We start from the raw sequence: 23662 nt of genomic DNA on the forward strand, positions 1-23662 counted from the left end.
TTCTCACTATCTTCTTCCATTTCACATTATGACCTCATAATGTGTCGACATATTCCATCCTGTTTGTATTAACTATTTGTTGTTTCTTTTTACACAGGACCTAACCTCATGTGCTTGACCTTTTAGTTTTGAATGTTGTTTACATCCCGAAGTCTTCCCCGCCTTACCTCATGGAGTCTGGGTACGTCATCATTCCATGTGGCCTCCCCCCCCACATCCTTCCATTGTTTTGACTTCTTTGTGGATATGATCCTTTTTCTTATATTCTTCTTTACAGCTCTCACCCCTTCTCCTTTTTTCCCTCTTCTTTCTTATCATACATGTTTCTATCATTTGCCTCTTTTTCCAATCTTGCTTCTTCATTTTCTTCATCTTTCCCACCTTTTCAGCTTCTCTCAATTGGTTTTAACTTTTAATATCTTCATACCTAATATAAGGTTTACTTCAATGTTTTTTATAGTTTCTATTGCTGAATTTTTCACATGTACTATCGTTCACAATTTACGAGATTTTATTGGTTCACTTATGTTTTTATTACTTTCATCTCACAAATGTTTTTGAAAATTGTCACATGGATCGTCCGAGGCTTGAATTCCCCCATTAAGCGACAGAGAGTCTTATCTCACCTCTCCAAATTAGATGTTAATATTGCGTTACTGCAAGAATCACATCTTACCGAAGGAGAATCACTAAAACTCAAAAGAAATTGGGTTGGTGAAATCTTTTTCTCACCAGGAGATGGCAAAAGGAACGGGGTTATAACTCTTTGTCACAAAACACTGAATGCCAAGCTTGTATCTCAAGAATCCGACACAGAGGGTAGGTGGATTCTCACTAACCTCCTGCTGGGGAAGACCCCTCTGTCTTTGCTTAACATTTATGCCCCTACTAGCGGTGATGCCACGTTTTGGTCTCGTATGTCTCAATTATTGCTCAAGTACCCATCAGAAAACTTTATTCTTGCAGGAGACTGCAACCAAGTGATGGACCCGTTTATTGATAGAAATTCTAAATCCCCCTTTATCCCAAACACGCCACACAAAGTTTTCACACAAACTATTCAACAAAGAAACTTATTAGACTCATGGCGCCTCTGCAACCCATCCACAAGAGAATACTCCTTTTTTTCCTCTCCACATCAAACACAATCTCGGATAGACCATATTTTTATTTCCCGCAACATTTCCCAATCCTTACGTTCTGCTGACATAGGCCCTATACTCATTTCGGATCATGCACCTGTTTCAATTCAATTAGACATTTTAAATCAATCCACATTGCCAAAAAAATGGCGTTTCAATAATTCCTTACTCCTTGACCCTAATTTCAATTCATCTTTTACCTCTTTCGCTCAAGAGTTTTTTCACATTAATTTAACGAATGATGTCTCCTTTCATACAGTGTGGGACGCCTTTAAGGCCACCGCTCGGGATTTCATCATTAGATTTGTGTCAAATAAACGTAAAGTTTCCCGCATATTACATAACACACTTCTTGCTAAGATTAAAAAACTTGAGCACTCCTTCCACACCTCCAAGTCGAAGGACTCCCTTAAAGATCTCATCACTGCAAAAATCGCTTTTAACAAGTCCACTACCGAACAGGCCTCCCTATACTTACTGAAATCCTCAGCAAAGTATTATGGTGGCCAAAATAAATCAGGAAAACTCCTAGCCAATTATCTAAAGATTAAACAACAGAAACTTCATATTGATTCCATTATCGATGATAGCCAAGCACCGAAATTCAAAGACACTGAAATACTCCAAGAATTTGTACATTTCTATCAATCCCTTTACACACCAGAAAACACACCCTCAGATACAGACATATCCCAATATTTCTCCGCGATTCAAAAACATATTAATCCCCAATTAGATTTAGCCTCTTTGGAAGCTGAACTTACACAAACAGAATTGTTAAATGCTTTAAAAACTCTTAAAAAAGACAAGGCCCCAGGCCCAGACGGCTTCACAGTGGAATTTTATTTACATTTCGTTCATCTATTACTCCCACACTTACACACTCTTCTTTCTTCCTTTATCTCTTCCCGTAATTCCACTGGCTCTTTTTCCGAAGCCTTGATCTGTCTAATACCAAAGGCTGATAAAGATTTATGTTACTGTAAGAATTATAGACCTATATCCTTAGTTAACGTAGATCATAAAATGTTCTCGAAAGCTCTAGCCCTAAGATTAGAACCATATCTTCCCATGCTGCTTGGAAAAGAACAATCAGGTTTTGTCAAAGGTCGCAACATCACTGACAATACACGCTTATTCTTTGACATTTTATCTAAATCATCACATTATCCGGACTCCTTGGCAGCAATTGTGTTAGATGCAGAAAAGGCCTTTGATAGGGTTTACTGGCCTTTCATCTTCCACGCTCTCAAGTGGTTTGGGTTTGGACCGAAAATCATTTCTTTAATAGCCCTACTTTACTCTGAGCCCAAGGCCGCCATATCTACCAATGGCCTCATCTCCCCCTACTTTAATCTTAAACGAGGAGTACGCCAAGGATGCCCCTTGTCCCCTTTTCTTTTCAATTTGGCCTTAGAACCCTTTCTCTCAAGAATACGCCAGAATAACTCAATCACAGGTTTTGTCTCGGATCCTCAACAAATTAAGCTTGCAGCATATGCTGAATATATTTTAGTTTTTCTCTCCAAACCACAATCTTCACTTACAGCTTTCATGGGAGAGGTGGAGGCCTATGGATTGGTATCTGGCTATAAACTGAATAGAGGAAAATGTGAGATATTACCCTTAACCAAATACACCTTTAAGGATGATTTTAAGATCTCCAATTTTACCTGGAGCCCTAAACATATAAAATATCTTGGTATCTGGTTCTCTCCCTCTATAAAGACATCTATCTCTTTAAACATAGACAAATGTTCTGCCAAACTTAAAACTTTGGTCGCAAGATGGCATCCCCTTCATCTTTCTTGGTGGGGTCGTCTGGACACAATCAAAATGATGTTGACTCCGATAGTTTTGTATATCCTTTCTAACATTCCACTTTCCATTCCATCTAAATTCTTTCAAAAGATTAATGCTATTTTGATTTCTTTTTTATGGAATGCTAAAAAACCAAGAATGGCGTTACAGAAATTAACAAGACCAAAATCTGAAGGCGGTGTCAATTTCCCCCATTTCTCCAATTATCACAAAGCCTTTCAGTTACGACAACTATCAAATTGGATCACTAATCAATCTGAAGATAAACCTCTCTGGGTGGATCTTGAGACCTCGTTTTTAGCTCCCTTTTCATTTCAGGAATATCTCTCCTTTACTCGCAAACCACAAAAGCTCTCTACTCCCATAATTAAGCAATCCTGTAAACTACTATCCACTGCACCCCACTTAGTAGTATATAATTTAGACACTTTTCTCAATTCCACAATTTGGCACAATAAACAAATCCTTCTCAATAGGAAACCTATATTTTGGAAGGCTTTGAGAAATAAAGGTCTACTCTGGGTTCATCAATTTTTAGATCAGGGCACACCCATTCAATTTACGCAATTACAAACTCTTTATCATTTGCCTTCTTCCTTTAAACCTAAATTTTTGACCTTGCAGAAAGCAATACTTGATACTTATGCTAAACTCAAATCTTCACCTTCTTCACCCTCCCACCCCCTTTTCCCATGGCATAACCTTTTGCACATAAAGCCCAAAGCGTCCACCATTTATTTCCGTTTAATGGTACCTCCTGAGATCCGAGACAAAACCAAAGTGGAACTCTCGTGGGAATCCGATCTGGGAACAAATTGGCCTATCTCTTTTTGGAACAGAATTTGGACAAAACTTAGGAAATCATCCAGAGCGGCCAGCACAACACAAACACTCTTCTTTATTTACAACAGATTGTTTCTTACTCCCACATACCTACATAAAATACACAACACAAATCTCAACACTTGCTGGACATGTTCCCAGGTTCACGCTGATCTCCATCATATGCTTTTCACATGTCCACATGTTTTTATATTTTGGAAACAGGTCTGGCACCAAATCAACACTATATTTCACACCACAATTCCACTCTCCCCTACAAACATTTTCCTAGGTAGTTTAACACCGGACCGGAAAACAAGTCAATCTCAGTTACCACTTATTGATTTGTTAATAGCTGTAGCTTTTCAGCAAATATCAAAAAACTGGAAAGATTCCTCTAAATTGTCCTATTTAGCTTGGTGGTATGCTGTATGTCACAATCATCGCCTTGATACAGCACTCGTTCATCCTATCTCTCTTGCTACTAAACGTTCTCACCTTTGGGGCCCACTCACACAATTTCTAGACGATATCGTGAAGAAAACTCCTTTACCTGCTCCCTCACAACAAGAAGTGACCAAGCCTCCGTGACCTCCTATTGTTTATTTATAATTATGTTTAATTTATCATTTTCTATTATATATATCTATATATATTTTTTTTTTAAATTTTAATTGTGTATTTTTGACATGTACTGTTATTTACGATTTCTGTGAACCTTTGTTTGTATTCATATCATCTTCTATATTATCCTTTTACTATTTTAATGGATATTATATATCGTTATTCTTTATTACATCTTCATGTATTTATGTATTAACAAATAACTGCATATATGAAGTATTGTTTTTATGATCATAATAATCTTTCCAATAAACCTTTTCTTGAATTTAAAAGAAAGTTAGATTCGTACAAACGCATCTAGGCTTCATTTTTTGGGCTCTGATTTCTCCCCAGTTTCAAGACTTCCTTCTCGGCATTGTCTTGTACTTTATGACACAACATTCTTTGTGCAGCAATCAAACCAGAAGTTATGGGACACCAGAACACACTTGCCAAGCACCAAATTCATGCACTGAAACATTTAGGACGATAAGTTTGTAACTCGGGAGCAAAACCAAACCATAAGGCCCAAGATCTTCTTGGCAGTTATCAAAAGCCAACAACATCAGCAAGAAACCCCAATGCATCTTTAATTTAATGATTACGAGTTATTAGCAAACGCAAGTCTGGATGCAGACAGTGCTCTTTTTTAACCAATTTAGTCTGGTATTGTCTGCCTTCGAGGATCTGTGTGGGCACAACTGTGTTTTCCAACATGGGTCTAGCCATGGACTGGTGGCCCAAATGCTTCTTAAACCTGACCGCATCCTGCTGCAATGCTGCCCATATTAAAACAGGTTTTTCAATATGTTGGCCGGCTAGTACTGTGTACAGAAGTAAAATTACTTTCCTACTGTTGCAGCAATGCCTTCGTTAAACAAGTCCTCACTATCGATTTCTAGTGAGCGCCTACACTCATTGTTATGCCTGGATCCATTCCTATATTTTGAGCATCATCTTGGAGGTCTCAAAGGTTTTACAGTCACACATAAGACGATTACTCTTTATAGGAAATTATTGTTTTATATAGCACTTTATACCACACTTCTTCTCTTCCTAAGCATTGTACATAACAAGTATTACTATTACCCAGTGTAATGGTACTAAATATAACAACCACCAAATGATGGAAGGCCGAGTTAGCCTTGCCATAATTTAAACCTGCTGCTCACCACATTTATTAATGACAAGCGTTTAACTCACTGAGCCATCTTGCATGGTCTCTAATTACACTCCAGAGCCTATTTCTTCTATGCAACAGGATTCATCCTGGATTACCTTTTACATCTCAGTATTGCTCCTGGTTCCCATAAATGCCTCTCCCTTAGTGCCACAAGACATGTTGCACTAAATGCACATTGCAATAGCAATATCAAACAAGCATTTGCAATGCAATAGGTCTCGCAATTGCGAGATATTGAGCTATTGGCATTGTAAATGACAATGCCTTTTATTTATGTTTAAAAAACCTGCAGTAATAAAAAGCATTGTCGTTTACAATACCAATAGGTCAAAGTTTCGAAAATGCGAGACCTAGTGCATTGCAAATGCTTGTTTACCAAAAACCTCGAGGTCGGCATTACCCCTTCAGATAAAGTTGCGTTTTGTACCAAAAAGTGGCAGAAGGCATGTTGTGCTGATCGATTCTGCCCATTTGAACCACTGACTGTGTATTATCTATAATAGATGAATAAAGCCGGCCCACTGTGTTTGGTTTGATTACCTACGTAAATTACACAGTATTGTGAGCAACACCCTACTGGTGCACAGTTGCTTGACTCCCTGCCATGACAGTGGTGCGGTGCAGCTTTGGCAGTTTTAATTTTCTTCACTCTTGGCCTAACTCTTCTCAGAGCAGTGCAAAAACATTTTCATATATGTCTTTTCTGGCTTCTCCTATCTTACTGAAGGTTTAATTCCCTCCCCTAAAATATTTCAAAGTGTTGAGACCATCCCAGGCCCTGGGTGTAGTGAACAAGGTATGCAGGACTGCACTGTAGCCCACTGCTTACACGTCGATAAGACTGTGGGTATTTATGCGCTTGATGCAAAAGGCGCCCTCTTCTAGGTGCTAACAAGGCGCAGCCACTCTGCACTAACCATCATCATACAGGGGAGTGATTCTGATCTCTGAGCCGAGTGCTGGCATCACTACCCGCCGCTTCCACAGACATACGGCTCGAGGCAATGACATGATGCCATGTAATCCTCTTGCAGCAAAATGGCAGCCGTGGCTGATGCAGATGAGACTTAAGGGAAGCCGTCAGTATCTGAACTTCACAGGCAGATCACGGTACGCTATAAAATCCACAGGACAGCTGCATTCTGCTATCTATGGAAGGGCGCACAGACCCTGTCATGGAACCGAACCCTCACTGCGAGGGCGACATCCTTCATGGTACAGTACGCTTGCTGTATTGTGTTGTGATTGCATTTATATAGCGCATACTACCCTACCTGCTTCTAGACCTGCGCGGCGGCAAGTGACACACTGAAGACCGCGGAGCCCGCAGGCTTGGAACACGGCTTGCACGGCTTGCCCGTGACGGAGACTGCGGCCTGCTGGGTCTGTAGGCGACTTCCTGGGCTCTTTGCTCGCTGACCAGCTGCTAGCCATAGCGCGAACCGGAACAGACCTGGAGTGACGCCAAGGAGCGAGCACTCTGAGGGACCTGCAACAGAGATTAACCGCCTAGCAGTGTTTGTCTTTAAGAGGGAAGGCAAATTCTGGGATGCGCAGCCTGACCCGTCATCATCCTGACTGCCGCACCCGACGTTATTGTTGCAGCCACTGCTGGAGGGAGACATAGGTTCCAGTAACCACCGGACCAAGGACAAATGGAAGAGACGCCGTGCACAACAGACGCTGTGCTCGTGCACATCATCGCGCGGTCTGCCACTTGTTTATATATGCATCGCGCTTTCACCTTAAGTGAAAGCGCGATGCATGTATAGCAGCATGTATGGCAGGCGTTCATACGTTCTGCGATGTTCAGGCACATACCTATAGGTATGGAAATTTCCGAAGCTCTTGGAACTATGAAGAAGCTGAATGTGACGGTGTAGATTGAATGGGAAATTATTAATATCTTGCTACTGGAAGAGGTGACACTATCGAACACTTCATAGGTGGGGCAGGGAGGAGAAGAGTGTGGACGCAGTGGGGAAAATGCTGTCGCAGAACCAGATTTTAAGAACATTGTGGCGCTGAGGGTTTCAAGGTTGAAGGTGACCCAAGACAGTTTTTCTCCCTGATGTTGTAGAGATTGTCCAGGGGGCAGAAGATAAGACCAGGCCACCTTGTCAACTTAGTCAGCCTTTCCCAAAAGTGCGAACAAAGTTGACATTTACTAAAACTTCACAGTGGACTTCCTCGGGCCCTGTCGTTTGGTAATAGATGTGGAAGGTGGACATGGAAACGTTTCGGGTGAAGTGTATGAAGTGGATCTGAACGTAGACATCTGAAGGCCACATTCACTTGGTGCATAGAAGAGGGATCCTAGTCAAGTAAGACACCCACATTCTGAGCCTTGGCAGCTGGCACCAGAATTAGGCCTGGCCAGGTAAGAGGAAGAGTTTTTTTGACCCACAAGTATGGTATCTGTTTTATGAATTTCAGTAAGATTCGGTTTTGGCGTGTCCAGTACTGGGGTTCCCTTAAGCAGCTGGCAACATATCATTCTCCCATCTGATCTGGATTTGCGTGTCGTTCACTTACATGTGATATTTAACACTGAGACCAGACAGCATGTGTTCCAACGGATGCTTGCAGATCTTAAAGTGGCTCGGTGTAAAGGCTGAGCCTCAGGGGAATCCAAAGGTAATCGTGGAAGCCGGGGACAACATAGACCAGCGACCACCAAGAATTTCAACCAAGTAAGTTAAGTTCCACCTATTTCAACATATTTGGCCAGGTGTCATGTAGAATAATGTAGTTAATGGTATCAAATGAAACTGAGAGGCCCAGTAATAAATGGCGTAGGGACGGCCTCTGTCCCTGTGGGTGAGTAGCTCTTCCTTTATACAAACACATTATGTAGTAAATAGGGAGATCGTGTTCAGCGCCAAAGCACTCTTAAGCACCAGTTACCCCTCTTAAGCACCAGTTACCCCTCTTAAGCACCAGTTACCCGTCTCTTAAGCACCAATTACCCGTCTTAAGCACCAGTTACCCCTCTTAAGCACCAGTTACCCCTCTTAAGCACCAGTTACCCCTCTCAAGCACCAGTTACCCCTCTCAAGCACCAGTTACCCGTCTCTTAAGCACCAGTTACCCGTCTTAAGCACCAGTTACCCCTCTTAAGTACCAGTTACCCCTCTTAAGCACCAGTTACCCCTCTTAAGCACCAGTTACTCCTCTGGTGTTACAAAATATAGAAAGAAATCATAGCAAGGCACCATTAAAAACTATTAGGTTGAAAAACTGCTCGTTTTGACAATGAAAGTTTGTTACATTTTATATATAAAAATAATAATATATTTTAGAGCAATATGTACAAATACATAAAGATTGTAACAAAAAGAATTAAGCCAGCACGTGTCTCGCAGTTGAAAAAACTGTTTTATCAAGGCTTTTAAACTCAACAGCTAACAGGTCACAGAGGAACTAATGCATCACTCCCATCTGTCTGAGTCATCAGACCTCATATTTAAAACATTGCATTCCCACATGAACGTCCCTGAATATGAGATTTCTATATCAAATAATCAGAAGCCAAACCTGGAATGCATAATCTGGAAATAAAAAATGCTGGGCAGGACAGACTTGTGATACGGTCCTAACGAGCAGACGTTCTCAAGACAGAATGAAAAGAGAGGCATCTGCCATGTTTTGAAGTGAGGTTTCTATGCTACAGTGTGGAAAGAATCCTGCATGGAAGTCACTGAGCAGGTGGTTTGTCTCGGGGGGAGCGGCGTTTCGGGTGGAGAACTGATTAGTGACACAGTGACTACTGTCTCCAGTGTTTTGGTAATAGGAGGCAAGCCAAAGACTCGTCTGTAGTTTGAGAGTATTCCAGTAGTTTGAGAGTATCCCAGGGCCAGTAAAGGGATTTTTAGGATAGGGGTTACGATAGCCAGTTTCCGTTTTTAATGATCTTCCACCGTGTACGGAGAAGCACTAATGAGATCTGTGACTGTTAAAGAAAATGCAGAGGCCCAGGTTGACAATTACCTTCATATATCAGTGTGTGTGTGTGTGTGTGCGTGTGGGGGGGGAATGGATCATGCGTGTGCTCCATGACATAGGCCTGTCTCATGGATTGCAGTATTGTTAGACCTGGTGGGGCGCCAAAAACGGTACCCTCATAGTAGTGAAAGGCTACTGCGTTTACAAGGAATTACGTAGCATGAGCGTTCTGGTGGCAGCATACGGTGTTTTGATCAGTAGGCGTGATCAGGTAATTTTTAACCATGGTCACTGGAGTGAGGCCTACAGGCTCACTCATTCAGCCACGCTGCTGTGTGCTTAACTCACCCCTTTGCCTACATCAGTTTATTGTGAAGTGCTGCACTGCACATGAGTGATGTATCTGTCCTGGTTATATGTGTGCCTGGGAAGGGTACACTACAAGGATAATGCAGTACTGGGCAGTGCGTGCAAGGTAAATGCATGTACTGGATATATGTGAGCCTGTGACTGGTACAATACATGAAGGGTATAGTGCTGTGCAGTGCATGCATGGTAAATGTATGTGCTGGGTGTAAGTGTGCTGTAGGTGGTCCAGTACATGAAGGATTCATTGCCGTGTAGTGTGTGTATATTAAATGCAGGTCCTGTATGTATGTGTGCCTGTGAATGGTACATACACAGCAGACTACAGGTTCCATTTTGGGAGTCCCAGGCTTGCACGGTGTAACATGAGGAGGTAGAGGAATGCCCCCAGACAGACTAGTGCATTGCTGCGTTCCTGAACGCTGTGTGGGACAAAATGGAGAAGGGAGAGTCAGGCTTCCACCGTACATGTCAAAGGGTGCTCTTCGATTCGAAGAGAGGTCACAAGGAAGGGGCCTGGACCCCTCTCAGGAAGGAGATTGGGCTAATAAGAGAATCATAAAGAGTAGGGCTGACGCCCTGGGGTAACCTTTTGATGCACATTTCACTGTGGCTGACATCCAGTTGTGAATTCTAGAAACTTCCATAGCTTTGTGTGGGGCTACCAGCTTTAGAGTCGCTCCTGCTGTGACAGACTGTTTTCAAAAGGAAAGGAGGGCAATGAGTGGGCCCTTCAAAGGGAAGCGGACCTCCAATATAAACTTCAAAGACTCAGATTTGAAATCACATTTAGTGTCTGCAAATGGACCATAAGAGGAGCTTGAGACTTCAAAAAGTTTCAATTGTCAAGCAGCCAGGCGGGATGTGTGATGTAGAGAAGCACAGCAAGACTTCTGTCCGTGACCATGGCTGGGGGCCAAGGTCTGTTAGTCTTCCTAATGGGAGAAGGGACATTACCAAGGAATTCAAGACCAACTACCCTGGAGCCTGCAGCACCAGTGCCTGCTTTTTTGCTGAGACCAGTGCGCCCTGTGAGTAAGAGAGGACCATGGAGCGAGGCCCAGGGGAAATCTTATTGAGTGGATTCCCGGAGCGAGGTGTAAGGAACAGCTAATGCGTTGATCGGGTGGTTGCCCTTGTGCTGGACGAAGTTGGCAACGCTTCTTTGCCTTTTGTGTAAGGCGGTGCTAGGAGACTAGAATTGCTGGGTCCAAAAAGCTGGCTTCCGGTCAGTAATTCTACCCCTGCACTGTCCAATTACAAGTTAAACATGACGAAATAAGAAATAACAATGCAGACCCAGTTTCCCTGGGTCTAATTCCACAGTGATCTTGATTACGACCTGTTGAATTTTACGATTTTCCATTTGATATGTGGCATGGGTAAATGGGAGCAAGGGATGCAGGTCAGGGGATGGATGGCAGAACCAGGGGGTTGCAGGATGTTTGGGGGTGCACCTCAGTGGCTAGGAGAGCATTTTCTGCAGCCTCCTGGTGCTGGATGGGGTCAGGTGGGGACAGAACTAGCTCCAAGCTTCAGCCTGTGGCCTGGGATGTGGTATCAGGCAGATGCGCTCACAAGCAGCACTGCTGCTGTGGGACAGAGATGATGGTGTGAGCGGTTGGAGAGGGAGGGTGGGTAGGAGGCAGTCAAGGGTTTAGACTTGTACAAGCACTGGGAATGGGGAGGGAGCAGGGGTTGGGAGCCAGAGCACATGGGCAGTCTGGAGGAGCACTGTCAGCTCCACAGTGATCTCTCCAGAGGTCGAGCGGGGGGCGTGCTGCATCTCTGCCTGCAGTGCCTGCTCTCATGTCTCCTCCTGTAGATATTACTGGGTTCCCATTTACACCCGTTAAAACTGGGTCCAGCATATGGAATTAAAGGGACCAAAAACACCAGCCCACTCAGAATAAGGAGAAGCAGTATTTTACGTACCCTCCCCTCCCCTCCCGCACCCCACCCCACTCCATTCCACCACTGCCCACCGCGCCTCCCCCACACCAGAGATACCACTCTGCTTGACTCATAATCATGGTGTGAAAGGGATGCCTAAATCGTGATGTCACATCTGTGTCTCATCATATGAGGAGGTTGGCTGAAGCTCACAGATGATGCCTTTGTCCCATCATGTGACACAGCAGGCGGGAGTTCGGATCTGGATTTTGTGTCTCATCATGACTTGGGGATGGGATGAAGTTCTGATCTGAAGCCAGTACCTCATCATGAGATAGGACAGATTCAATCTCTGATCTGGCATCCATGACTTAGCCATGATTAGTACATTTAAACAGGGATGGCGTAAACTGCTGAAATATTCTCCCAGAATTTTTGAAAGAAAAATAAAACTTCTTTTTTTCTGCTACACAATGGTACAACCACAGCATCTGTTCAAAATCGAACATGGACAGAGGTAGAAGACTTTACGTATTTGGTAACCAAGTAGCGCCATGATTCAGAAGCATTGGGCTGAATGGAAATTAATAGGGAAGTCTACTCACATCCCGGACTTCCTGAATGAAAGGATCTTTCCACTCAAATACCACAAAGAACAACTGGTCGCTTTTTGATGGATTAGGTCTGCGGTCAATGTAGTTAACCACGCTGGTCTGAGGAGAGAAAACAACAAAACAAGAAGTTGAGGCAATATACGTGGGTGTCACCGCTGTGAAATCTTCTTGCATAAGCATTTATTACTTCATTAAGCAGATATTCGTATTTTACATCTTATTTGCTTCAGTTCGCATCCACAAACGCTACTTCACTCTTTATTTCGATACCTTGACCATTATACTTTAATATTCTCAGTACAGAATGGAGTTCGCAGTGGTATGGACATTTGTGGGCTTCAGACGACCCATTTCCCAAAAATAGTCCGCCTGGTTGGATAACAACCACATGTGTTTTTCTAAAGGATAACAACAAAAATGTACATTCACATATTCCCTACACCTAAGCTTTAAACAAAACTCCATTTAAGTGAAGATATATTTTTATTTGCAAGAATATTAGCAGGTAATAAGCAGGTGGTCAACTGTTCATGTTCATGTCACATTGGTAAAAAGATTAGGAGAAAAATATACAAATGTTCTAAAAGTAGAGAACATTCCAAGGTCTACTGGCGTCCTTATAAATGCCTCTTATCCATAAACATGTGACTGGAATTATGAGAGTCTGCTGAGTTTTCCACAAAATAATGGGTTTTCATTATTGATTTAAATAATCATCTTCTGCTTAATTTGCAGATTTTAACCCCAAAAATGTTCTAGCTCATAGAGATCAACAGTTACTAGAAATGCAGTGACAGGTGTTGCTTCAAAATGGCAGCTCCTTGGCACAGGCTGATGAGGCACCTGTCAGTTGCGGACTGCTGTTGTGAAGCCTTTGCCCAGACAGTGTTAACATGGGTAAAATTGACAAACTAATGAAGTAATACTGCCACAAATTGTGCCGAATTATGCTGCATAGTTTGCCTTTTTTGTCGCATAATTTAGTTATTTCAGTGGCCCTATCCATAACTTAGAAAGGCGCTCAACTGGATACAGCCCTCATTCAAAATGTGCTATCTTATGTACTCACTTCCCCTCTGCACATCTTGAGCTAGCACAGGCACTGAGTGAAAGAAGCTACGCAAACAAATGATGCTTGTTTCCAGTCCAGGGAGGACCTGGCCTGGCAGTTCGGGCTGGACTGTTCCCATGAGGCACAGGGTCAAGACCGATTTGCATATGGCTGGGTCCAAACTGGAATGGCACGGTGAGCAAAAAAAACTATGGATTTAGGCCCAGATCTCTGTACTGGGGTGAATGTATGACATTGTTCTGCATTCTGTCCATCAATTGTTCTTTTTTCACTGAGTGAAAGAAGCCATAATAGGGACATTGAACAAATATCTCCTGCTTGCATTATGCATCCCTGTACACCCATACACATAAGGGGTCTAGGAGCACTCACATGTAGGAATTAATTTACATTCCTAAATTAGGAAATTAAATCATTATTTCATTGAAATTCACTTCCTTGAAGAGAGAAATGTGTTGGCCAGGCCCATGTGGGTCAAGGTCTGGGGATGATGTCAGTAAGTCCAGTTCTTCCCCAAACGTGGCTCATGAAAGCTAATGCAAGGTAAATCGGTAGGCGTGTACCTTCTGCTTTACTTATGCACAGTGTGCCAGGCTGCGACAAGAGGCCACGAAATGCCAGCCCCACCCTTCTACACTTAGGAATTGGGTGGACGGAGCCTTTAGAAGTTTCGATGTCCTGCGGTAGGATCACTACATGATGTAGACAAAGAGCAGTGACATAGAGCATACCGACACGAGTTACAGAGGAATACCCGGCTGTCCCAGATCTCCTCTCGCCATATTAGAACTTACTGTGGTCACAGAGAGGAGAGATAGGACAATGATTGACAAGTAGCCCACCCAAGAACATAGATTTAAATGGAACACTGTTTTGATGTATTTCTCTTTTTTTTGCTATTTCACTTATTTATATGGTCCCTTTTCAAAAAATGCATTCTAACCATATTTTATTCACTACAGGTGTTGTAAATCCATTTATTCTTCATCATTCCCCTTTTATGACATCAGTTCACTGTCTGGTATTACCAATTTATTATGTTTTATTTCGTATTGCCTTTGATTGTATTCTTGCCTACTGCTTCTTTCATGGTGACCGCTTTGTTTGTTGCCATGAATACTTTTTACCTTTTACATTTTCGTTGAATTAAATATATATTCACAACTAAATTTTGCATGCTTTCTTCAATGTGTTTTCTTTCTCACTATTTTATATTTCTTTAATTACCTATTTGTTGGTCTAGAAGTATTCCTTTTTATCTGTAATTTTCCTCATTTTTTGTTGTTGTTTTTCTCCTGTTTGCTTGTTTCGTGCGTTGTGCTCCTTACCCCCACTGATTCCTTTTCTTGCCTTCTGTTATTTGTCTCTTCTTCCCAAAACTTGGTGGCTCTTTGGGCAATGACATAAACCATGTGCTCAGTAAACAGGTTCCGAGTCAGTGAAATATTTAATAATACAGTGAAACAACTTATGTGGAAGTAAAAGAAGTCAAGGGGTAGAGGAAGTGTTCATGGGGGAGTGGAAGAGGTACGGGGGCAGTGAAAAGGACCTGTGGGAAGAGGAACTGTGGAAATGTAGACACCGTAGTAAGGTAAAAAAAATACCCAATAAATTCAAAATGAAAAAATGCCATAATGAAGAAAGGTAATAATGAAGAAAAAACTACATTGCATTGAAGAGATGTACAATTTTTACAAAAGAAAGGTCACATTGTTTAAAATAGGGTTAAAACTGAAATTATAGATTGGGTAAAGGTTACAAAACTATAATGAGGCATAGTGTTAGAGGCGGGTTTTGGTTGGGAAAAGAATAACATTTGGTGGTAAACTAGGTGTAAAGGTGAGGATTGTCAGAGTTGGTGACAAGATTAGGGTAAGGGAAAGGGTCCAAGGCTAAGGACTCCATGTATGGTAAGGATAAGGGTTAGCGTAAGTGATGGGGTGAGGATAAGAGCTCTGGAGAGGATTAGGGCTTTCCTTATTATGGTTTCTCTTTAAAGTTGACCTAATACAAATCGAAAAATGTGTTGTGATGGTTTCTTAATTAAAGGTTACTTATCAAGATTTTCTTTCTTGTCACATTCTTTATTTTAACATAGCGAAGGAAAAAAAGTTGTTTTACTCCAAGTGCAGACCACTGGTGAGACTCCAGCAGGAAGGAGTACTGTAGTGAGTGAGGGTGCCACAGCTCAACTGAGGTGAGGACATATTCGAGAAAGTACAGGGCGGCAACCAAAGTCAGTGCAAATTCTGTACCAGCAATCCGCTAAAAGAGGTGCAAACCCTCACAAAGTGAAGATGGAGAGATCTGCATACCCGATGCATGCAAGAAAGGAGCTGTCCTATTGCAGATGAGGGGGTTTAAAACAAAGAACTTATGTTGTTAGGGGGAGGATAGGGAGTAACACATGGCGATTCTTCGCAAAAAGGATAATGAATACAGGGGCCTCTCTTGAAGCATTGGTGGTGGAATAAAAGCGCAAAAATCATATTCATATCAGATTAAAAGCCAGCTATAGAAAAAGTAGAGTTATACTGGTGTAGGAGTAAAGGCAGAGAGATGTTTTGCCTCAGAGCTCGAGGGTAATCCTGATCCAGGCTTAAGGACCATGTACTACCACATCCTAGAGTTATCTCTGCTATCAGGATTTCCAGGTGCGGTGAGAGAATTCCACATTACTTTCAATCAGGGCCTTGGTGAAGCCTATGGTATTAAAGAATGTGCGGGGCTGGGAAGACTACACGGGCCTTATGGTGATTATCTGCCATCATTTACTACTTATGTACACCGCAAACTATCACTTGAATCTCCATCAATATCAGAATTCATCCTGCATTTTAAGTGTAATTCCCATCTAGCTCCTCGCATTCATCAGTCAACATCCACGCGGGAGGCTGTACATCTGACCCAAGATACATCAAGAATAATCAGGCTGGGAAAGAACTTCTGAGCTCACCTCCTGTCTGAATTCAACAGAGATGGTCCCGTCTTCTTCTGTCGTTTTCACCAGGGACATCTTGACCCATGTTCGGAACCCTCCAGAGAACTTCCAGCTGGAGAAGGAACTTTCACAGCCTTGCATGAATTTAACTTTGTCTGCACTAAAATAAAAATGGAGACATCATATGCACAAGGCTAAAATGCACTGGACAACTTTTTTTTTAATTACGAGTAAAAACAAATTGTAGTCACGTCAAGGGACCTACAGGATTAACCAACTTATTTATAAGCATGTCTGCAAGATATGTGTGTTCACAATTTCTTGCCGTCAAGTCTATCAGGTGAAATGACATTGGAGCCTCAGTTTATAAACCAGGAAGGAAAACGTTCAATGAAACAACCACAAACGATATCAAAACAAGCTCAGGCAAATCCAATTGTTCTCCTTTTCGACCTATTGGCTTTGTTAATGCTGTTTTGCCAAAGCTGTTCAGCACTGACAAAAACAACAAACAAAACATTATTACCGATGCTCAACAGCACCAGAAAAAAAAAGTGCAATGATGTATATGGGCTCATGCGTCATTACACATAGGCATGTATGCGTTGTGATGCTATGATGGATCCCAGCTTCACGATGCATACGCAGATGTAAAATGACTAAGATGCCATTTTAATTTGACGGGCTCTCAGGAAAACAAATGAACATTGCTTTTTTTCTCACGACTGAGGCAGGGAGAGCAGGGACAGGGAGAGCAACGGTGCAGGGAGAGCAACGTTGCAGGGAGGGGGTGGAGTAAATGCAGGCAAGTACAGAAGCCGCTGGAGTATTGCGGGGAGAGCAAGCAATGGAGAAGCTGGCTAACTGAGGAGAACAACATGAAGAGTGTGGGGGTATTTCAGTCCAGGAAGCAGCACACAAGAGAGAGGGCAACAACAACACCTGATTGCAGAGCTGCAAGATAAAGGAAAAAGTAGATCCCCGACTGGGAGTGGTGAAAGAATCAAGCCATCCAATCAAAGGATGGTAAAAAGTACTCTGCTCTGAGCAATGGAGGAACGTCAAATATTACACCTACTCTGTAGAGGTGCGATTAAGTCCTCCCTCCTCCCAACCGCTCAATTAGTAATCAAAATTTGGAAGATAATAAACAAGGACTTGGGATGGAGGTACAAATTAACAAAAGAAACAACACTGTGGATCGGAGGGAGACTCAGTCAAGATGCTGAATTGTGGGTTTTTAAGCAATGGAATATTACAAGTATCACCCGGCTGGGAGAGGTAATGACGGGCACAGTGATGAAATAATTTGTCGACTTCCAAGAAAAATATGACCTTCATTGTAGTCAATTTTTCTGCTACCTTGAGCTCCACCATGCGCTCTCTCCTTACGATACTGACCTGGAGGAACTCCCAGATTTGAGTCCACTGGAGTCACAATTATTGATGGATGAACTGAAGGAACATATGATAACAACAAATTTATTACACCTTAGTTATAAATACCCTAAACTCCTTTGACCAGTTGTGTTGTGTTTGGGAACAAGATCTGGGACACCTCTTTGAAGAGCACTGGACAGAGGCGTGGTCATCCTCAAGAGAGCGGGCCATCACATCCCACTATCGATTTATCCACTTAAAATATCTGCCCTGGACTAACCTCACCTGTGATAGGCTGTGGAATTTCAGCGCTCTCCTCCCCACGATGTTTAACATGCAGACCACACATCGGGGACCTTATCCACACAACCTGGGGTTGAAGGGTAATTGTCCATTTCTGGAGGGAGTGCTTTCTCCTCTTTGAGTGGGGTATTGGGTTGAAGATTGCCTGTAGAACCCAAAATGACCATCTGGACTCAAATAGATGCAAAATGGCATTATTGTGGCTAGAACTCCTCATTTCAAAAAGAGAGATTGGCAGGCTTTGGAGGGGGACAGATACTCCCTAATCCCACCACTGTAGCGATGGATAACTGCACTGGATTACGGTATGTGCTTTCAGTACCATATTTATTTAGCCAGCGGGTGCCTGCAGAAACAGCACAAAATTTGGAAGGCATGGTGCCAATATCGAGGGATCATGCTAGATTCATGTGTGCTTTCGCCCTTGTCTGCAGATGGTGACATCTGTGGCCGTAGAGATACGAGGAAAGATTCGTAAATGTATTCAAGCCTACTGACTTGCAAAGCTTGTGAATTGTGTACTATTATCATGGAAGCTGCCATACCTCAAATCTTGGTTGATTGCCTGCTTTCTGTTCTTATGAAAATCAATGAAATGTTCCATAAAAAAAAAAAAAAAAAACTCTAGGAATGGGATAAACACAAGCAGGGGAAGGAAAGCCACTGAAGACGAGTACGCAAATGATAGTTCCAACAAAGATAAACAATGGTAAGCAATGGGCTCGACCACAGCCCCTGCAGATATCAGTTTGTGTCCATCAATCGGTCTTCGACAACAGCCAGCTAACAGCTGCTTGCAGGTGAAATCTAAAATAGGGACTATTTAGCACCAGAGTTGCAGTGTAATAGAGACACTGAAGGAGTGAGTGCACGCTAGAACTGGCAAAACAAACCTGAACGACAGTTAATCAGAGATCACTTTTACATTAGAGGAACTTATCTGCGTGCTCTATCACTATACGATCAAGTTTTGTTCATAATCAACTTCAAATCACCATAGCTGCCGCTGATGAAAATGGGGGCCTTCTTCAATTGTTAGAGACCGACAGGTGAAGCAACAAAAGACGGGGCAAGTCCCCATTGACTATCTTTAGTTCGCCATTGGGGGAAGTATTTAAAACAACAGGGTACCGAAAATAGCATCATATTTCTGAAAGGAACATCGCAAGATTAGAAATAGAAAAATAGGGTTTCTTTCAAAAACTGGGAATACCTTTATTGTCAAGTATTTCTGGGTCAGCTGTGAGAAGAACCTATTGATTTCCATATTTGCCAGCTGCAGTACATATGCAGGTCTACTGAATCAAGTTTAAGCAAAGCATGCAGTACCTTCCTATGCTAGCTCACGCCTTCTAGGAAACAAGAGTGCAAAGGCGTGGGCTGACGTAGGTGGCGACACCTGAAAAGTGACACAATAGCAGCCACGACCAGATCAGCATTCACATCACATTCTTAGCATGCTTGGGTTACCTTCGATGAGGAGCCTGAACTCAGGAAAAGAGCATCACTCGATGCTAGAAATAATGTATGTATGAGGAGTCTGAGAGGTATTGCTTAGGTTAGCTTAAGTGCCTGGAAATGTACTCTATGAAGAAAACTAAGACTTCTCCCCCTACGTTTTACTTTGAAAATACTGAAGAAAAACAATTGAACTTCATGAGCCCGCTTCACAAACAGAGTGAGAAAATACAAGTCCAGATTTTCTCGAATTTTTTCAGTTCACAAATATTTTCAGTACATCTGAAATGCTGTGCCAGGTACAAGTGAAAGTCATATGGCTTTCTATGTAGGACCGGGCCCAGGGCCGGATTGACTACCGGGCGGGCGTTTTGGAATGCTGCTGGGCTGGGGGCTGATTTCGTTGATGGGGACCTGCGTGTACTGAACGAAATTCGTTTTGCTTTAATTATTTCGAAGTACACGCAGGTCTCCATGAACAAAATCAGCCCCCACTGCAGTGAAATCAGCTCCCTGCTCGGCAGAATTCCAAAACGCCCGGTAGCCAGTCCGGCCCTGACTGGGCCCTTTCTGCAGGGTCAGCCCAGATTTTTTCCTGCTTGCTGAAACAGTTTTTGTTGGCTTATAGGACTCTGTGCACTTTACTCCTGCTGATCAATGGTAAAGTGCTGGTACTCTCCCTAGAAAACATGGTAAAACTGACCTCCACCTGATTGGTACATTTCATTTGCTTATTAGTCCCTAGTAAATAGTAATACCCCTACTATTTGTACCCAGGGCCTGTAAATTAAATGCCACTTGTGGTCTGCAGCACTAATCTTGTCACCCACTAAAGTACCCTGTGAAACACGTCTCAGGCCTACCATGGCAGCTTGTAGTGCAGTTTTAAACTGCCATTTCAATTTGACAAAATAAACCTTTTTCCAGACCCAAAACGTCCTTTTTATCACTTATACGTCACCTCTAAGGTAGGCCCTAACCACTCATAGTGCAGGGTGCATGGTATTTAAAAAGTAGGACATGTTTAAATAAGTTTTGCATGTCCAGACAGTGAAAAACTCCTAAAGTCTTTTTTCACTGTTGTAAGGCTATCTCTCCCATAGGTTAACACAGGGTTATCTTATAACACTTAATAAGTGACTTCAGTTTGGGATTGGATAGAAAAATGCGTTTCCAGTCATCTGAATTGGAATTTAAAATCCTCATTAATGGTAAAGTTGGAATTTAAGTTTTTATTCTGAAAATTGCACTTTTAAAAAGTCTGCCTAAACCAAATGTGCCTTTCTGCTAGTATCCAGGGTCACATGGCTGTGAATGGCTCTCCTGTGGTGTGTTGTGTATTTGTTCCAGACATAGGGACCAAAGGGCCTTGGGTGTGGGGCACCTGAGAAGTATGTCCTGGGGGTTGTCCTCTGCCTTCCTGAGGGTAGCCTCAGGACAATGTCCACCGCCTTCTTGACTTCTAAGAGCTACCTGCCCTGCCACTGACAAATGCAGCTCACACCTAAGCCTGCCTGCCCCTTGTTATCCTAGATAATTTGGAGCCATGGAGCAAACATAGGAATGGGAGATGGTTAGACAAAGGTGGCATCCCCCACCCACAGGATGAGAAGCCTGCTTAGAAGTGAGAAGCCTGCCAGACGTGAAATCAGCTGTGCTTACTGTTTGCTAGAGTGTGTCATGTGGCCACTTCCTGGCACCTCCCCCTAATTGCTCGGTGCAAAGATGTACTTATGCTCTTCACGCCGGATCCTTTTGGGATTGGTAGCACGAGAGAACCTTTCTTTTATTTGAAACAGGTTCTCATTTTTCTTCCTAACATCAGCGTGGCTGGAGTGTCGCTACTGATAGTGCGAGGGGCATCACAACAACGTACTTGGCAGATGGTCTTGTTAGTAAGAGTGAGCTGCGTTATCCGGATGACCTTTTAGAGACTGCCCAGGAACCCCTGTCCTGTGCCATTCGCTTGTGGCCAGAAGGTGTTATCCTGGGATGCTGGACTCCCATGCATTCAGCAAACGTAATGAATTATTGCCCACAGATGTTTTCAGGGATGGGTAAGAGGAAAGTAATTATTACGTTCCTCCGTTCCGTTGTATGTCCATGTTTGCTACCCCCACACTCTGTCCCTCCCCCGCCCCGCAGCACGCCCTAAGCGAGCCGCTACTGGCTGAGGGTAATACTCAAATTAATCTCACTGGAGTCATGTTCCACTGTTACATCACTTTAAACGCTGATTCCCTTTGATGAATGCTTCTAAGCATCTTAGGGATGTCTCACCATACTTGTTTCCAAGCTTTTGCCAGTTTTTCGCTTTAAGTCCCCCTCCTATCACTTTTGGAATTGGTGTAGGGCATTAGGTTTAAAAATCTGCAGGACTCGGTGTGTTTAGAAAATCAGTCCCTTTGTGCCAGTAAACATGCGGACTAGCTTTTCAAAGTGCGTGAGTGGGCGGAGTGCGGCTGTAATATTCAAAGGGTGCAGTGCCCACTGTCTCAACTGGCAGTATTGGGGCAGGTTTTCAGCTTGTAGTCCTGTTTATATTGATCAAAGGATTTAATAGTTTCCCCTTGAAAAAGGGTGCATTGAGTTCTGCATTCTCCTTCAGACCATTCTGGAAAGGATTGAGTGTCCAAGACTGGATGGAGTCAGGATTTTTTGCTAAAGGAGTGTTTCAGGAAGGGAAGGTAGTGAGCCCCTTTTTTCTTTACCATAATCTGGTCCCAAATCACAAGGACCTTTTTGTCGTAGTAGCTATATAGGCACTTTTCGGTCTTGCGCTGCAGGGCATCCATTCCAGATGCCATACTGGTCAGCTTGGTACATCACAGTCTATGTGGAACCAAAGTTTTTGGCCCTCTCTAGCCACTCATTATGATACATATCGTAGGTGTGCTGCCCAGTAGTATTCTAGTAGATTTGGGCATGCCAGTCATCCCTTTCCTCGAAGAAGCAGGAGTATCTTATGAGATATGCTGGGTTTTTTGCCTCCTCCAGATAAAGAATCCTTTTCTTCATCCACTTTCAGTGTTTTTTCACAGCTCAGATAAGATTTTGGATGCACTTTTTCTTATCATTGTTACAATTGTGTGTTATTTCACTTTTACTTTTGTCTTGGACTGAATGTTGCATGAGTTTTGTGATTTTACATTTGTATTGATACATACAACTGTGACGTATGATGTTGCTCTGCCTGGCCCTGGCTATAGTCCCACGTATCCACAAGACCACAGCTGGAGGAAGATCCTTCTCCTACCTCGCAGCAAAGACCTGGAACACCCTGCCTCTCAACCTCAGGATATCACTGTCTTTGCCTCAATTCAGGAAGGACCTCAGGACCTGGCTCTATGACTGAACCACAGAGCCTTCAACGGACCAGCATCTCCGCCACCCGCCCCAGCACCTTGAGACCCTTACAAGCCATTGATTGATTGATGCTGCAATGATTTTTTCGATCATCTTGGGTCCAAGCTGCATCTTGTTCAATACACCTCAAAGGAATGGCCAACTTACCCGGTCAAACGCTTTTCTAGCAACTAAAGATATTCATAAAACAGGCATACTATGTTTGTGAGATTTTTCAATCAAATTGGCTTGATGACAGATTTTGTGAGTTCCCTGAGGCTAGCAAATTAAGTCTCCACGGCCCAGGTTAATAAGCCCACGTAATACTCGAGTTGTGTTGCTAGGACTTTTGTGTACAATTTCGCATTTACATTAAAGAGGGCAATACGGTGGTAGGAAGTGCAGTTTGCTGGATCTTTAACTGGTTTGTGAATAAGAGCTATTTTAGCCTCGCACATGTTAGGGATGAGGCTAGTCTGTTGTGAGCAAAAGTTAAACAAGGCCACCATGTGATCTTAAAAGGGGATAGGAACATTTTATAAAACTCTATGGGGAAGCTACCTGGGCCTGTAGATTTGCCCAGAGGCATGGATCTAAGTGCCCGTCTCAGTTCACCAGGCTCTATAGGAGCCTTTAGCAATTTCCTATAATAGGGGGGATCGGTGCCCAATCACATTTGTTTAAGTATTCTTGTAAGATATTGGAGTTTTCGTTTATCTGGTTATTAAGGGCTTGATAAAATGCATGAAAAGTAGCCTGTTTTTCCCTTTCTGA

The 23662-nt window shown here is 42.8% G+C and overlaps 1 protein-coding gene across 1 annotated transcript in view; it reads right to left on the reverse strand.

Annotated features, from left to right (window-relative positions):
- The window catches only part of PACC1 (proton activated chloride channel 1), a 119894-nt gene that overhangs the window by 5648 nt on the left and 90584 nt on the right, over window positions 1-23662 (reverse strand). Inside the window, exons 6-7 of the mRNA XM_085612863.1 lie at window positions 16418-16562; window positions 12381-12488 (exon numbers count right to left, since the gene is read on the reverse strand). Of these exons, the coding sequence (XP_085468989.1) occupies window positions 12381-12488; window positions 16418-16562 (253 nt within the window). The remainder of the gene's footprint in view (window positions 1-12380; window positions 12489-16417; window positions 16563-23662) is intronic.

Source organism: Triturus cristatus, chromosome 6 (assembly GCF_964204655.1).
Source record: "Triturus cristatus chromosome 6, aTriCri1.1, whole genome shotgun sequence".
In the NCBI taxonomy this organism is placed as follows: domain Eukaryota; kingdom Metazoa; phylum Chordata; class Amphibia; order Caudata; family Salamandridae; genus Triturus; species Triturus cristatus.